General features: G+C 39.7%; 1 protein-coding gene across 1 annotated transcript in view; it reads left to right on the top strand.

Annotated features, from left to right (window-relative positions):
- The first annotated feature begins 585 nt into the window (after window positions 1-585).
- The window catches only part of pepd (peptidase D), a 73,507-nt gene continuing 55,764 nt past the window's right edge, over window positions 586-18,328 (top strand). Inside the window, exons 1-4 of the mRNA XM_064336105.1 lie at window positions 586-892; window positions 2,308-2,491; window positions 5,124-5,251; window positions 8,838-8,901. Coding sequence (XP_064192175.1) covers window positions 876-892; window positions 2,308-2,491; window positions 5,124-5,251; window positions 8,838-8,901 — 393 coding nt within the window. The 5' untranslated portion in view covers window positions 586-875. The remainder of the gene's footprint in view (window positions 893-2,307; window positions 2,492-5,123; window positions 5,252-8,837; window positions 8,902-18,328) is intronic.

Genomic DNA, 18,328 nt, shown 5'->3' with positions numbered 1-18,328 from the left:
CTCACTATTCTTTCTGAAAAAAAAGCATATAGGCTATAGCTCTGTCTAACTGATATTTATTTAAGAAATATACCGTTAACATATGCCTCTACAGCAACAATAACAGCTTCTCTACAGTATTATGTCAACAGCTTTGTCTTATTTGTGCATGCATCTTCTAATTGTTTTTCACTTTGAAGAGGTAGACAGCTGAAAATATTTTAATAATTATATTTCGATTATTAGCTTGTGCAATTTATTTGTCTTGTAAGGGCACATTGCCAACTGCAAACCCCTCTTGGAAAAAAAAACTAGTACTGTAATGTGTAATTTCAGAATTGTATGAGTACACATACAGAATTTTGAGATAGGTCTACGTCTTATAAAACCACTTGTAATACAAGCAAATGTAGGGCTACGTGGCAAAAGTAAAAAATAAAAAGCAAAAATTGCCACGCATGTTCCGCTTTAAGCAAAACACACGTTTAATCAATTCTGCGTGCTGACTGCCCACGTTTGCAAATCATTTCAAAAGTGGATAAGGTTAGATAAATCTCAGGAAACGAATGGATCCACCACCGTTATACTCATATCGGAGAACAGCGCTGGTACTGTGCAGAGCTAACCCTCGTACACACAATTCTGATGCTGATTGTTGGCATGTTCGTAGAAGATTGCTTATTTTGACATTAAGCATCGGCAACGTAAATGTTGATGTCGTTCGTTATAATCAAACAGCGGCGATAAAATCCAATCCTACTTAACGTCATCTTCCGTAGCGTCGCAAAAATGTAGATACAGTTTTTTTATTTGAGCAACGTTCCCGGAAGTAAGATGCGTGTTAAATCAGCTGACTGAGAGCCATGCGTCACATGACACAAGTCTGAGGAGCCAGCATGTCTTCACGTCAGGAGTAAGTGGAGCTTACATTGGTCTTTATATCGATATTTTTTCATGCACGGTTTAAAAACGGTGCTTCTTAGCTGATTGAATAAGGTTCATGATCAACGCATTATCATAGCTGCATGGCGAAAATTGTTTTTATTTTGTGTCGAACTTATATTTTATACCTATCTGAAGTTCAGTTTCAACATTAATTGCCTAACGCGTTAATTCACTTGCTTGACTTTCCAACGTTTCGGTTTTGTTTCTTTGTTGATTGCTAATTATGAAAAGTGATTGTAATCGGAAAAAACTTCAGCTAGCTAACTTCGTTGATCAAGAAATGCTGATCTGAGCTCTTCACACGTAGCGAATTTCATTTTCTTTAAAGAACGTTATTGGTATTGCGGATTTACTGCATCACGTTGTGACATAGGAGTTTTACAGTCATTAGGTATGTTTATGACAGAGAAAACAATGGTTTATGGATTCGCTAAAATTCCTGCCCATGTAGAATATATCCGAGGATACAATTAGATTATCTAATCGACCTACTAAACGAGAAATATAACGTTGTCTCAATTAATATATTGTCCATTGTGTTTGACTGTTCATTTGTCTTTCAGGGGTTAGGTTAAAGTGAATTCAGGGATTTTGGATACAGGGATTATACCACTGATAAAATGACTATTAAACATGAACAATTGCCTTTCAAAGCACTTATAGTTTACAGCTAACTTGAAATAGTGATGAAAATAAATAGCCTAGTTATAGGTTTTCCCTGCCTAACCTTTGATCACATAAATCAACTAGATTATGCAACTGTTTTGAATATACTTTGGCCTCTTATGACTCTTATCACTTTTTAGCAGGCACTTTCTAATTATGTAGTTAGAAAGCAAAAAAGCAATGGCAGTCGTTATACCATGCAATTTCAGTTAGTCAGGGAGAGAATTCTTTCCCCTGGAAAAGCCTACAGTATAGGGAATAGTGTTCAGGGAGCCACTGTTTAAAGTTTAGAAAATTGTGTAGTAGCACTGCTGCAAATGTGAATAAATAAATAAATAAATACAAGTACCAAACGACACAAAAGTACACTCATCTCTGCACTCTTAAGCCATTAGAAGTCTGTGATTTGAAATTGGTGATGTCCATATGAAAAATACTGGTAATGGGGTGTGGGGTGATCTTCTGTACTGTGTGAAAAAGAATTAAAGCATTTGGAAAAATTGAACTACACAAAGTTCTTATCTTTAAGCAAATGAGGCACACCCCTGTTCTATATTACCGAAAATGTACACATTTTAATATGAAAGGTTATTTCTGTGTGTGAAGTCTTTAATGCTCATCTACGTTTGAGTTCAGTAACACAAGAAAATTGAAGGCTTGTGGAAGCAATATGAAGAGGAAGTGAATGTGGAAGGATTAATTGTTCTCTCGCTGCAGGCCTGTGTACTGGTTGGGGAAGGACACCCTCCGGGTGTCGGCGGCTCTGTTCGCCGAAAACCGCCGGCGTCTCTGCCAAGGCCTCAAGGCCAAGGAAGGCGTGGTTCCAAAATCAGTGGTGGTGCTCCAGGGGGGAGAGCAGAAGCAAAGATACTGCACCGATACGGATACGGTTTTCCGACAGGTAATGTCACCGATTTAAACCAGCATCGGCATTTTTGCATGGCAGAATAGAAAAACAGAGTATAAAAACATTTAAAAACCACTGTTTGATAAAGCACCTTGTAAAAAGTCTGGTTTGCTAGCCAGATTCCACACTGTTATCCCTTAGTAAAAGATATGTATGGAGGTCAGCACCAGCTAAGGGGTTGGCCTGTATCTTATGCCACTGAAACGTGACCAAATTGAAGATGGGAAAGTTCTGACACTATATTTACAGGTCTGCTGCAAAATGTTTAGAACACATTTTCCTGTAGAAGAAAGTGTACGTGTTCTCTGAACCTATTTGTACCGTGGCTGAAATATTTTGGTTTCTGGTGACAAAAAGAAAGGCTTTTTGCTGCAATGTTATTCTCCACCACCTTAACTCTTTATTACATAAAAGCTGCAATAGCATTTCATGCTAGCTGACACATTAGTTTTCGAACGAAGTGGCCAAATCTGTCCCTGAGTGGGCTTGAACCACATACAGGAAGAGGGGAAGTCACAAATGTTTCAGCAGTATGTGCAGTAAAAGTGCAGTATGTTACTTTTTCCAAATTTAATATTTCTAAATGATGATGTTGAATCTGTAGCTAACAGAGTAAGAAAAGTATGAGGAATTCAGCACCTCATTTTATGTTTTGTAAATTAATTTTAAATCACTCTGTTTGGGTTGAACTGTTTATGAACAAAAGTGAACCGTTGTGAGTGAATTTGTGGGTATGCCAAAAGCCACACAAATTTTGGATACAGTGAAACTTTTTCCACAGATCCACTAGCATACTTGGAGTTTGAGCCAAAGATATGGAATTTAATGGCAATCCAAAGTCATTTAAAGCAATTAGACAGAGCAAACTCCAAGACAAACAGTCCAGTGTGGACTTGCCAAGAGGGTGAGGCTAACTGAGCTTGATTGTTTCCAGTTGTCCTTTACATCTCAATACATACTCTTTATTTTATAGCTAGGTAGGGGTGATTTTAGCCTGTTTTCAAAAAAAAGTTGTTATCCTATGTATTTTGATGAGGTGAGATATTGGTTGCAGGTAGGCTAGCTTGACTACAATCTAGGTTTATTTAGCTAACTTACATTTTACATCTTGCCAACTACCTCAGTTGTTAAGTTGGGCTGCAACCTAATTCAGTTACTTGGTAAATTTGCTAACATTACCATCTTTAACTACATATTAAAGGTAGTAAGTTCTCAAAATAACAATGAAGTGAAAAGTACATGTAAGTATGCATATGCACAGACCTATGAAGTTTTTTTTTACAAGTTTCTTTTGTGTTCTCAATATTTTATATATATATATATATATATATATATATGCTCAATAATTGCCCATCTTGACTGAAATGGTGTTTTAGCAGCTAGCAATAAACTGACCACTTGTGTACTGGGATAAATCCATTATTTAGTTAGCTTTTTTGATTGCATTTGTAGCTATTACCCAGAATTTACTCATGCTACTATTGAAAAACATATGATTTCCTAATTTTATGATAGATTTTTTTCTAATGTACAAATTATTGTGTTTGCAAAACCAGCAAACTATGCAATTTGCATATTATTTATTTTTGTGCAAAAGATAGCAATTGATAACTATATAGCTAACAATAATTGCTCAGGTGAAAATGTGAAAACAAAACATTGACTAATAAAAAGTCAGGATTACCTGGATGGAAAACATTATTATAAGGAAAACATCTTGTATTTGAATTTTAGTACAACTGATCTTCTATCTATGGTCTTCTATCCTTTCTCTTGACTTCAGGAACATGTAGGCTGTCAAATTACTGTGCATGTATCACTCACTTTATCAGCAGGAGTCTGGGTCATGGCCAAATACTATGGGTGTTCTTGGCCTGTTTCCCCAGTACGTCGGTTGTATCTTGATTTTTCTTTGAATGTTGATGCAGTTCACAGCAGTTGCCACTAGGGCCTGTGAAAATATTGTTATCTTCCTGTGTGCTTAATTGTTCCTGAAATATTGGATAAAGTCATTTTTGTTACCAGAGGGTAATCACCTTTTCTACAAAAACGTGGCCTTTATTAGTTAGCTTTCCCACAGAGAGATGAACTAGCTTGGTGTTATGAATCAATTCATGTGAAATGAATGAATAAACTCTTAAACAGATAAAGTCTCAAAAAGCAAGAAGTAATATATTTTATCAGCACTAATAGTTACGCAGTTAAACAGTTATGCATGGCTGAGTAGGATTTTGTTCAGAGCTGATGGGACTTGTGAATAAAGAAAATAAAAAGCTCCCCACCTGTACTTTCTCTTTTGGTTTGTTGGATTTTGAAGTATGTCCTCCAAATCGATATGTCAGTCAGACATCTGTTTGCCGCAGTCTTAGGAACCTGGCACTTTTAATCCTGAAGTATAAATGATCACCTTCTGTCAAATAATTGTTGCATATAATGAATTTGAATTTGAAGTATACAGCTTTATATATGCATTGTACATGAAAAAAGAAAGCCAAATAAAATGCCATATAAAAATGTCTGTTAAATGTCTAAATAATTTTTTGTAGACTCGCAATACATGTGCCTACAAAATCATGTCATTGAAATGTTACCACTTTCCTCAAATGTCATTGTTTTTGGAACACAGGAGTCCTTCTTCCATTGGGCTTTTGGGGTGATTGAGGCTGACTGCTATGGAGCTATCGATGTCGATACGGGGAGGTCCATCCTGTTCATCCCGAAGCTGCCAGAAATCTACGCTACCTGGATGGGAAAGTAAGTTGATCTTTCTGTGGTTCAATTCACTTGTGTGCGGCTGTGAGGTTGGTGATGATTATTATTTTTATTATATTATGGGTGTTGTTTTAATAATAATTAAAACAACACCCATCCCCTGGCGGCCCCCACTTTGAAAACCACTGTCCTGGAGTACCGAGTCAAAAAATGGAAAATTGTGTCACTGTCCCAATACCTTTGCATTTAACATTTGTTTCATTATAGAAACAAATTTTTTATCTAGGGCAGGCGTATTGAAGTCTGGCTCTCGGGGCAGAGGTACTGTTTGTTTTCTACCCAATAGTTCATTGATCGATTAATTACATTACATTACAGGCATTTAGCAGACGCTCTTATCCAGAGCGACTTACACAACTTTTACATAGCATTTTACATTGTATCCATTTATACAGCTGGATATATACTGAAGCAATTTCGGTTAAGTACCTTGCTCAAGGGTACAACGGCAGTGTCCTACCCGGGAATCGAACCTGCGACCTTTCGGTTACAAGCCCAATTCCTTACCCACTGTGCTACACTCCGTCCAATGATTGGCCAGAGATTTATTTTAGGTTTAAATCAGTCCTTATTAGAGGCAAAGAATAAAAATGTGCAGTACTCCCTGATCTGTGGTTTAGACAAAAATGGCCAAAGTTGATGGCTCATTTATTGTCAAACTTACATATCAATACATCAGAAAACAAAGATAGGTATGATTTCATGTTTTATGATGACAGTCCTCTAAGAACCTGACAAGTGTGAAAAGTCGGACGTGAGATTTGAATCTGAATTCTGAATAATCTTCCAACGCTTTTACATCACATCTCAGGCTGGTGATCAAAACAAGGCTTCAACATATCAATGTGACACAAGCTGCTTTTTTCTAACAGTCAGGAGTAGCAATACTGTAATCACAATGACTTGGCACTCAGAAAAGTATGGGCTACTATAACATGCCTGCAGAGCAGAACCAGGAATGGGCAATAAAACTTCATCTTTTACAAAATATTCTTTGGGTACCAAAATTCTTCTCCTGAAATTGCATTTTCAAAGAGAGAAGCAAGGTCGGAGTCTTTATATTGTTCAACAGTCTGCTGTTTTCATGATGGTTTGGCAAACCCATCAGCAGTCTCAGCATCGTTCCCCTCTGCCGCAAGCGTAACTTCAGGACAATCTGCTGGAGGTGAGGAGACATGCATCTCATTAAGATCAGGAGTTGCAGTCAAATCAAATTCATCGCATACCTGGGCAAAAATCTTTACGTTAAGTTTCTTGGATGGAGCAGGAGTGACGGGGCACATCAGCGTGTTTCTGCACAAGTTCATCAGGGCACTTGGGACAGATATCGCCTCAGGGCTGGCCAAAACTCAGCCACAAGCCAAGTCATTTTCCAAAATGAAGGATACCCCTTCCACAGGAAAACTGGAATGTGTGCCCACAACGACATGACTCGTCGTAAGGCCTGACTTGCACTTGTATCGTTATCTTGTTGTTGTTGCTTGTTGTCATACCTCCTTGTTTGACTTAACATTACTCTCTGACCTAGACTATGCTTATTGTGTGAAATGGACTTAATGTGTTCATGGCTATGAATAACTTACATAATGAGTATTGTACCTTATCGGACCTGTTTTGTTGTTGTTACAGCGACCTTCGGTATGCTCATATTGTACGTCGCTTTGGATAAAAGTGTCTGCCAAATACATGTAATGTAATGACACAATAGCATGCAGTGTCTCGACAACATAGCCCATTTTGAATCCGTGAACTAAAACACCGAAGCCTAAGGAGGATTTCTCGGACAGGGGCAAAACATGCTCCAAAATAAGGCTGCTGCATCTTTGTCTCTTAATAACTTAACTGCCATTCTATACCAGGTTCTTTGATTAATAAGACAGCACCATCCATTATGAATGCCACACAGTCCTGAAGAACATGATGCCTTCATAAACATGACATAATGGCTTCATAAATCATACGTAAGCAAATGTCATGCTTCATAAAGGGTGACATAACACCTTATGAAATGTCATGCCAAATCGGACATGACTAATATCACCTGGCTAATGGCTCAAAATTATAATGTGTAAAATAAAACATTTTTATATAGGGTGCTAGGCTGACTGTGACTCATGATGTCACAAAACAATCCAAATCAACCCGAGTGAAGTTAGTTCTCTTGACTCCTGTTACCATGGCAGTAAACACACTGCACTGTATGACCAAAAGTATTTGGACACCCTTTCGTCTGGGGCTGTTCTTCATGGTTTGGGCTTGGCCCCTTAGTTCCAGTGAAGGCAAATCTTAATTCTACAGCATACAATCACAAAAAAAAAAGAAAAAGAAAAAAACCAGTAACTAAATAAATAATGGCTATAATTTAGAACAGAATTGACCGCTATCAAAATAGATATAAGCCAGCAAGCTGATGAGCTAGTTCAGGGAGAGAGAAGCCTCCATGTGGGTGGCAACATGCTGTTTTATCTCCTGGGATTCAGGTAGCCAGGTGTTCGTAATAACCTTTAATCTCCCTCTGCAGTTCCACCTATATGCAGAAGACATTATGCAAAAATGAAAAAAAAAACAGGGGAGCAGAAGCAGAAACATAACACTGTTGAGCTTCCCTGTTATTTTTGACCAGCTTGCCGTTGGAAATGGCTATTGCTCTCGCTGTTTAGCCATATAGCTATTAACCAACATCTGTCAGCTCTTAAATTAAAGGAATATTTTGAAGTGAAGGTGACTACTAAGTTGAAGTCCATTTATGAGCTTAAGACTGGAATATAAAAGAAGGCAGTGTTTCTCCATTTCTTGCAGTCCTTCTACCCAGCCTACATGTGAGGATCATTTATTTGCCAGACCTCTTTGGTCATGCATATTTATTGAGCTTCTAGTTTTCCCTCCCAGAAAAAATAAAATGAAAAGATGAAAAATCCTCCCTGTGGCTTATATCTACCTATGATGTCTCCAGGTTCCTCCTGAAGTAATTTTCGAATAGATAGTGCATTTGCACAAAGAATGTGAGCTTGGGCTCTGATGAGGCAGCAGAGTGAGAGGGAAACAGAAGCTGTGTTTCCAGGAATGAATGAACAACCTTGTGAGGGGGAAAAAGCTGTTTTTCCTGTAAACAATTCAGTCCTAACTCCAAGGCATTCATTAAGCATCAAGAATGAGGCAAAAATAAATGTTATTATAATAACAGAGACACCCACATGGCTGCAGATCGCATTACTGATATGTGACAGCTGCTGTTAACAAGGGCAGATTTAAACCTGTTACTATGCCAACCATAGCCAATTAAAGTGTAGTCTTTATAAATGTAATCTAAGTGGCTTGTATTCAACCAAGAGAAATGTGTGGGAGTGAAGATGCTTAATTTCTTACTTTAGCACTGTTGGGTTGACTGAACTGTACCTCCATTAGTGTTGTTCCGATACCAAAATTTTGACTTTGATACCAATACCGGATTTGTACCTCCATATCGATACCACAGTAAATTGTTCACTTTTCAAACCATTGCTCATTGGCTGACACAGACTACCCCCATGCCAGATTACTGAAGAGCATTTCATTTGTTTGTTGGCAGGATCCATCCCCGGGAGCACTTCAAAGAGAAGTATGGGGTTGACGAAGTTCAGTACACCAGTGATGTAAGTGAGCCCCTTGTGTATGTCTGTCTGCTTGTGTGCATACATGTGTTTGATGGGTCTTTTTTGTATGTACACGTCTGATCGGATGTTTGGTGGAGGTGTATACATTTTGTGTATGTTTTCGCATGTTTTATGGGTGTTTATTTTCCTTGAAACAAATGAACGAGCAAAGTAAGTGGTTATTAGACAGGGCAAATGAGTCTTAGCACATTGACAGAAAGTTTGCCAGACTAATTTTCACCTTTTATTCAGAGCAAAAACTGTTTTCGTATGACAGCTTCTGTGTTGGCCCTTGCTGGGACTGTAATCCATGAAATGGGTATTTATAACTGAACACTGCAGAAGCTCCTGATAAGTCTTTCAAAACTTATGAAGTCTTTTCTAAGGTCACTATGCACAAATACTTCAAAATACAGTTTATGATGCATAATATTTAGAAGGGTAATGGATAGTCAGGAATGGTGCATTTAATGCAAAAATATATTAATTGAGATATTTTGCTCATTTAAAATATCAGTTGACCCCATATTTCTGGGACACATTTGACTTTGAATGCTGTTTTCCTGCTTTCTGGTATCTAACTAAGTAAATTTAATTTTGGTGTCAATTCCATTTTCTGACTTTTTCTGATTTTACGTTAAGTAAAACAGGAAATGGAGACAGATTTTCTATTTTTTTCCCCATCTTTTAAGGACTGTTTCTACAAGTGGAAGTCACAAGATATTACAGGAACTGTGACTGACCTCCTTCGTTTCCTTTATTTCCTCCTTTCTTTAAATGGACTGAATCTGCCTCTTGAAATATTTATGTTTTAAAAGACAATTTGCAGAGTAATCCGTAGTGTGCCCAATAATGGTAATTTTTCTTCCTTTTTCAAACTTTCTTCTGTGTACCCTTCCTGTTATGATTAAATATAATTTTTGCTAGTGCTTTTACTTTTTCTAGAACAGGGAAGTTTCACAACTTATTTTTGACATTAAAATATGGGTTTATTGTTTTACTGTATCGCAAATCTGTAATCAGCCATGTCTGCAATGACACAGCACAAAGGAATTAGATCTTTTTTTAATCACACTTAAACCAGCAGTGCTCGCTCTTGCAGTGACGAACGCTGCGATTGGGCCATATGCCGCAGCTTGCGGGAGACGTTTTGTTTCCTTCCCCCCGCTCGGTTCCCCCGCCGTCGGCCGTTCCCCTCGGCCCACCGTTGTTTATTCCGAGCGGGATGACCGTCACACTCCAGAGGTGACCGTTTGTAAGCGGGCGCGGGACGGTCTAGACACGGCTCCCGAATGCTCTCTGGGCGCCCCGGCGCGAGGAGCCGTTCCGCCGCGAAACGGCGTTATTCCGCTCGGCGCTCTCCGGAGGCGGCCCCGGCGAGCCGCGGTAAAACATTTGGCGCCATCTGTTTCCGTCCCCCAGGGACCCGGCGGGCGCTTGCACTTTGCGAGCGGGTCCCGTGACTTCCTTGACAGATTCCGGCGCGGGTTTGAAATCTCTCTCCTTGACGGCTTTTTTTTTTGAACTTGCCAGGCAGTTAACGGGGGAGCGCGCTCGACGGCGTGCCTCACCCGCCGTGAATGCAGATGAAGAGAGCCGCGCTGCCTCTCCACGGTGTCGCCGGGTTGCGATTGTTCTTTCTGCTCTGGTGCCCGCATGTGCAAGAAGGGGTGAGAGTGTCAATGAGCACGGAGCTAATCCTTATTATCTGCAGGGATTCTCACTGGCGTCTGGGATTGCTCTGATGAAATTCTCAGAATGAGCTTTTTCGAAAAGAATCTTTCCGTGACCCCATATTTACGCATGGAATTTCATATTTCTGCTGGTCCTTCTATAAATGGATTTCAATTAAATTTGTTTATTCTCAGATGCCTCTGTCATTCCAGGACAAAAAACCCATTGTGCACATGAACATTTTCAGATTGTCAACAGGAGAAAATAGCATTATCATCATGCCTTGAGTAAGCTGAAAGCAAACACGTTTTGGCCTATGTGGAAGTTAAAAGCAAGGCTTGAAGCATGGTTCTCCTCCAGTATGTCATATCTTTCATAGTGTTTCTGTGTAATTGCTTGATTATGTTGGCTGAAGTAAATTTAAAGTTATGGTTAAATTAAATGCATCTTTGTTATCTTGATTTTTCTGTTGAATTCAGTCAGCTGGTGGAGTCAAATTCATTTCAGGGAGGGTGAAACTCTTGGCCTGTTCTTTACATGAAACCTGCTTGATCTTTTTTTTAACCCTACCAGTTATTAATTCATTATATATTTGGTGTTACCAATAAGGATTTCCTAGATTTCTTTTATTATTTTGTCTAATTCACAATTTTTGTAATGATTTTCCCTCAATTCTTTTTAAGGGAATCTGTAATCTGCATATTATGATGAATGTTACTGGGGCAAAGCGGAACACTGTGGTGTTATATTGAGCAACGTTGTGGACTTAATAATGCCACCAATGTTGATGCGCACGCACAGCCCTGGAAATTTATGCAGTTTGGTATTAATAAATCATATTTGAATAATCGTGCCGGAAGATGGTCATGGTTTGATAGTGGTGTTTTAGTGATGAAGTCTGCCTCATTATAGGCTGGCAAAATCAAATAGTCATCTTAACTCGAACCCTATTCAAACCAATTATATGGAAAATCAAATACAGGATACTGCCATTTTGGTCCCCTAAAGTGGAGGGGCTATGTATAACAGACCTGTAATTCTTATGATATCAGGATCACCTGATATGGATGTAAATACCATCAAATTAACTCTGACAGTCTGCACTTTGATCTCATCTTCATTGTTTCATTTCCATTCCAGTGTGCTGGAGTACAGAGCCATAAATAAAAATAAAAATTGTGTTTTTATTTTACGGACTGCACTGTATTGAATTGCAGTACACAAAACAAAATGCACCGCTGCTCTTACATCTCAAAAATGATTATCTATCAATGAAAGATTTATAGGCAAAACATTGATACTTACAGGCTGAATGTTTTGCAGTCGGGTCACGAATAGATGGAACTCCGCCTGCTGCGTTTTAGTATCACCTTAGAGGAAAACCCAACGTTGTTCTCCATCTCATTAAGAATACTACTGGTGGAGAAATGCCCTGAGCGGACAAACACTTTTTTTTTGCTAAGTTGAGCAGGGGGGTTTGCGCCAAAATTAAACTGCACCCATTGATTTTTTTTTTTATGGAAGGATCCATAGGGAGTCAGTGTAAAGATTTGTTTTCAAAACAGCTAGCGCCTTTCTTCGTAGCCATTTCTCCTTTGGTTTCATAAATTAGTGGGTGGTCCCCACTTACAGAGGGGTGGGGATATTAAATTAACAGGTAAAAATGATTGGTTAACTCAAGCGGTCAGATTTATACTCAAAAAAAGACTCAATGACTCCACTCTCAGCTAGTACAGTCATCATACCTAAAGCACGTAGGCCCAGTATTATTTAAATGAAGTTTAAAATTTCATGGTGGATAAGTTGTAGGGAGGAAAACAGTGGGACACATTGACACTTCCATAGTTCATACTGTAGCTTATGGGCTGCTTAAGTTACTCAGGAATGCCCGTGTGCAGCAGAGTTCAGAAACCAAAGCTTCATTATTTCTCTTGGCTGGGAAATCTTTGGACTTTAGCTAACAAGTTAACCTTCGCTTGTTGCACTGAGAAATCAGTAAAGAATTCGGTTAGAAACCCTCTGCAGATCCACCATCATCTAGCAAGTTATTTGTTTCACTGGGCCCCCCATTTGGGGTTGACCAAACAGGAAATAAATGCATAAATAGCATGGAGAAGTGTGCCTCAGAAAATCCATTTTGACACAGACCTATTAGCTCAGGTTAAAGCTTGTGGGTGTGGCCCGTTTGTCCACCAATTAGCACTGTGTTGTTCCATCAGGCATGATTATGTCCTTTGTGGAGGTCTTCCTTGTCCTACCAGGCCCTTTGTGATTGCTGAGCTGACCAGTGCTCTCTTTCTTCATAAGGGTGTTTTATACTTACAGTAAAGAAGCAATTGAGCACACCTGACTAATCAGAAGCACCTGTGAAGCAATTTGTCCCAAACATTATGGCGTCCTGAAATGGGAGGGCTATGTATAAAAATTGCTGTTATTTCTAAAGGTTGAAACCTAAACTCTCAATAATCGGACCTGACTTACATAATAATTGTTGTATTACAAATCTAAAATTATGGAGTACAGAGCCAAATCAAGAAGAAAAATATGTTGTGGAGCGCACTGCATACTGTATATATTAAAAAATGTGTATTTAGAAGTTACAGAAAATCTTTGAATTCAGGCCCATATGTAGAAATTTTCCAGTGTAAAACTGATTTGTGCTGGGAATTTTAAGATACTCCTTGATAAGCTGGTCATCAATTTGTGGAAATGTGCATTATTTTATTCACAGTTCTTCTCTTAAACAGCATCCTAACTACAGATCAGTACTGTAGATAGTTATTTACAGGGTTCTATGGTAAGGTTTTTGCAACAGAGCAGAAACTACATATGCAATTTCAGTTATTTTTCTATGACAGAAACGCATTCAAAATTGCCAGTTATAAAAGTCTGAATGTTTTATTCAACAAAACAGTTTTCCTTTTTACAATACTGTTTGCAGTGCCCAAGTTATCAGTGCATAGCAGGGGGTTCCCAAACTGTTTCATCCAGCCTCCGAAACAGATTTCTTCCTCACGTATACCAGCGTTTGTTTTCTTTCATGGGGGTTCTCCCTCGCATTCCACTGGACGAAAAGAACTTTTAACGTTCTTAATTACTAGAAAACTTGCTTAACGTACAGTTGACGAGCCGTACCACACTAATGTTAGATGAGAAGTTCTAAAAAAAAAAAAAATGTGACATGCGCACTCAAAGAGTGACTTTCATCTCGGAGAGTGACTTTTTGGTCATGCCTCATTAATATAGATGAGTGCTTTTATTCACTGGCACGCACCGGAGTGAGCTCATATTTATTTTGTGGCTCATAGTGTCTTCAGCTGTGTGAAAAGTTCAAGGTTTTTCCTGGCTCAAACAGAGGCTTAGACTGTCATCACTGCTAGCTCAACACCACTACCGCTTGTATTCCTATTTTATGCCTTGACAGATACCTCTTTTCAGCATAGACTAACTTAACAGTTTTTGCATTCTTTAGCTTTTAAAATTTAGTTTTATTGATTTTTCCACATCTAAGAGGACCAGGGAACGTATATGGGTTTGTATTAATTCATCCGCTCATTTGTTCCCAGTAGGGATCTTGATAAGTGGCTAGCATCTTTAATTCCATTAAAGATGATTGTCATTGCCTTCGCAATCATTAATGCCGCTATACACCGGCAACATTTTGAGGCAATGCAGATGGGAAATTTGGCCCGCAATTGTGACCATAGTAGTATTTTTTTCCACCATGCTTTAATTTCTTAGAGCCCACTATGTTATCCTTGTCCCATTTGCTGATCTCCACTTTTCTTGCTGACAGTATTGGCCATCTACATTGCCATAGAATATTGCCTGTGTATCATGGCCTTTAGGTATTCCTTATAATTAAGTATAACAATTATAAATATACCTCATGTTATGACAGGATAGGCCAGACACGCATTAGGTTGTAATTGTATTCCCCCCAGGTATGTAAGGGGGGGTTATTTGTGGCATTATTATAGTTAGTTTCAGTGCAGAGTGCCACTGACCTTGCTTGAATTATTTCTGGTGAGGATAAAAGATGAATATGACTCATGCTACAGAGGGGTAGGCTAAATCACAAAGCAGGAAATAAGCACTTTATTTTCCAGATAACTTTCACAAACTGTCCGGAAGTAATTACCGGTGCTGAAATTTAATTTGTTATTAGCAATCGTCTAGTCTTCAAATAGTAACGTCCAGATATAGCCTGATCTTTTTAAAAATTTTTTATTAATCTGGCTAATTTGAGCTATCTGTTAATTCTGCTTTATGATCTACACCTCAGATCTGCTAACTAACACATCCTCCCCCTGGCTAGCTAGAGGAGACCAGCTTGATGAATATGACTCACTAGCTTGATGAATATGATAATACAGTAGTCTAGGCTCTGTTAACTGGAAATTTCCAGCATTGCCTTTGCTTCTCACCGTCAATCACCACATGTTGTTTCTTTTGATGGTTGAAAGAAATCATAAATTGTATGCTTTTTGTTGTCTATGCTTACTGTTAGCTCAGTAATGTTTAGGACAAAGACTTTTTTCTCTTGATTTTGGTCTGTACTCCTCAATTTTAAATGTGTAATAAAACAATTCACGTGATTAAAGTGCAGATTCTCAGCTTTTTATTAAAGTGTTGTTGTGCTGCCAAGTGAATGACAGCTAGGGCGGACACGGAAAAGGTGAAACTGAGGAAGGAGGCCAGGGCCAGGGGTGCGCTGGGGTTCGGGAGGAGCTGGGTTCAGTGGCGAAGATGGCTCCTCGAACAGAACAGCGAGGCGGCTTCAGGAGACACGGGGAGGCTTTGCGGCGAGGATTCGCCCGAGCACGTGGCTTCGTTATCCGTCTCCGTGAGGCAATCGCACAGGGGGTCAGTGTGAGTTGGGAGTCTAAGCGAGCTTTCTGGAGAGCGAGCTCTGGCCGCTTTTAAGTTCCCCCCCGAGTGGAGTTGACGAGCGACAGCTGGGGCAGGTAATGAGGGACGCCTGGTTGCCTCTGATTGAAAGATTGTTGCCCCTGATTGAATGATTGCCGCTGCATCAAGCTTGTTAGTTTGCTGCCGCGGCTGCTGTTCCTGGCAGTGGTGCAGAAACGGCCAGGAGGTGGCGAGGCCGTAAATACAGGGAGATGGAGAGTTTAGGTGCACCGTGCTACTGTATTTCTATACGTTTTGGTTTCACCATGTAGAAATTACAGAACTTTTTATACTTAGTCCCCCCATTTCAGGGCACCATAATGTTTGGGTAATATTACTGTTACTAAACATGACTACTTTCATTTACCTATGTTGTCGTATATCCTTTGCATGCAGTGACTGCTTACAGTCTGGGACCCATAGACATCATCCAGTATCTGGTGATGTTCTGCCAGGCCTGTACTACAGGCTTCTTCAGCTCCTGCTCATATTGGAAGCTATTTGCCTTATGTTTAATTGGATGTTACTGGCTAATGTTAAGCCCCCTGAAGAACTGCTTTCTTCCTCCCGACTCTGACTAACTCTAACCAGCAAGATAAAGCAATGTCTCCATTTTAAGCAGTTCTATGAGGGTGAGGGGGTGGGGTGGTTGAGAGAGAAGCACATGGCTGTGAGGTGTGAAGTGTGGGGGCGTGGTTGCAAACAGGGACTATTTCAACGCAATTTCTGTCCTGGTTTAAATTCTATTCAGTTTATTTGTCACAAAGATGCTTTACAGTAGAAATACAAAAGAAAACTGGGCAAAAAACTTGAATTTAACATCCAAAGTGTTAAGCAGGGCACAGGTCCAAATCTCTTGCACCAGTGCCCCTGAATTCAAAGTGTAATTAGCTTTTTTTTAAGCAGGAGCAGATTTAATATTACGAAGTGTGGGAGTGTATGCACAGGCACTTTTACTCCTATTTTCTTCCATGTTGGAATGCCCAACTTGTGTGCCTGTACCCATTGCCTCAGAGTCTTCTCTGAAACTTGCAAAGTTAAGCCACTGCTTCTTTTCATGCATGCTTAGCTTGTGCAAACACACTGTGGGAGGCCAACTGAGGTAGTAACCTAGGTGCGGAAATGAGGACGTCTCTCTTTCATGCCCCCCCACTGCGAGCCTGCTGGCCAAAGCTGGCAATTTCAGTCATCCACCAAATTAATAAGAGAGTGCACACACGCCCTTGCCTCCCCCTTAGGTGCACTAAGCTGTCCAAACATGGTTCTAAGTGTCTGATGGAAAAGCAAATCATGGTTCATTTAAGTTTCCACATCAAAAACTTAGTAAACTTTTAGTGTAGTCTCTGAGGCTTTTAATGATTGCTCATTTAGAAAGACGCTCAAATTCACTTTGCCAAACCCTTCAATACAGTGTTTTATCACAAATTTTACCATTCTCCTGGAGAGTTTTTTTTTTTACCTCTCCCAAGTGTCATTTTGTTTATAAATGAAATAATAATTTCAAAAAATGTGTTTTGTATTTACTGAGTCTACCTTTGTCTAATATTACATTTTGTTTATATATCTGAAACCATTTAGTGTGACAAATTTGCTATAATAGAGGAAATCAGGAAGGGGACAAATACTTTTTCACAGCGCTGTGCTGTCTGTTTCCGATGTAATCAAAAGATGCAGAAAACAGTACTGTCCAGAACTGGACAACCTTGTTGTTATCTTAGGGTTGCAGTTTGGTTCATTTTCCAGTACCTCCTTTTTTAGTGTACAAGTAGTAAAGAAGAAATGGAATGCCAACTGTGTTGCCATGGTGAAGTGTTCTGGTCATTCCTTGGTAGAGCAGGGCGCATATTCCTAGCATGGTGCTGGTGTACTCACACCCTGAGGAGACATGGATGATGTCAGTTGTCCAACTGCCCTGTCACTCAAGATGATTATGACCTCTTTCACAGTGCACAATATCCATCAGTTAACAAATCTGAACCCAGCTGGGATTTGGGATATTGTGGTACAACTCCTGAGGCAGATTTTTCTACTTCTGTCAATGAACCATAAGTTTACTTTCTTGCGGAAGTGTGATGTGATGTCAATATCATCAATAGCCTCTCCACGCGGTGGCCCAGCACCCTGTTCAGTGACTTCACTCGGGTGTCTCCATTTTGTGCACTGGCTCTGCCCGCATTCATTCCGGTGCCTCCCTGGTTGCTTCTCATTCTTCCGGGCTTCGTGACAGTTCTTGTAATGGAGTTATTTCTAAGGTGAGACGAAGCCGTTCCGTTAACAGATCTATTGACAAAGCAGCGGCGGCTTTCTGAACGCAGACACAAATCTTTGTCTCACTTTTATGACTGCGCGGGCCTCGGCCTTCAGCGCTGTCCTGTTATCTTTGCCGATGAAATAACTTGCGCTTGCTGTCTGTTTTTTTTTTTTGGTGAATTGTCTCTGCGGCAGTCGCTGAGATTGTGGTTTGTTTTATGCCCAACCTTTGCCTCTCACAGTAAATTCAGTCACTGCGACCTCTGTCTTTCGTTGCCTGCCAGACTCAGTATCGCATTGCCAACATGCCTTATGCCCCCTGTCTAACGAACAGACTGGCCATTCAGCAGTGTAGTCCATTAGGACTATTAACTAGTAACTGAGGGAGGGACATTTTATCACAATTATCTCTTATCTGTCTGAAGGGGTTTTAATAGCTGAGCGCCGTTGCATGTGTCTTAGGACACAATAAACCAGTTGCTCGCAGATTCTACCTGAATGGTTTTATGCCTGAGATAAATATGCTCCATAGGTCACCCTGGATAAAATCATTTAGCGCATAACATACTGTAGCTGTGTGCACTTTGTGCTC

This window comes from Anguilla rostrata, chromosome 5, assembly GCF_018555375.3.
Source record: "Anguilla rostrata isolate EN2019 chromosome 5, ASM1855537v3, whole genome shotgun sequence".
In the NCBI taxonomy this organism is placed as follows: Eukaryota; Metazoa; Chordata; class Actinopteri; order Anguilliformes; family Anguillidae; genus Anguilla; species Anguilla rostrata.
Note: the sequence above shows the minus strand (reverse complement) of the source record. Positions and strands in the feature narration are given on the sequence as shown.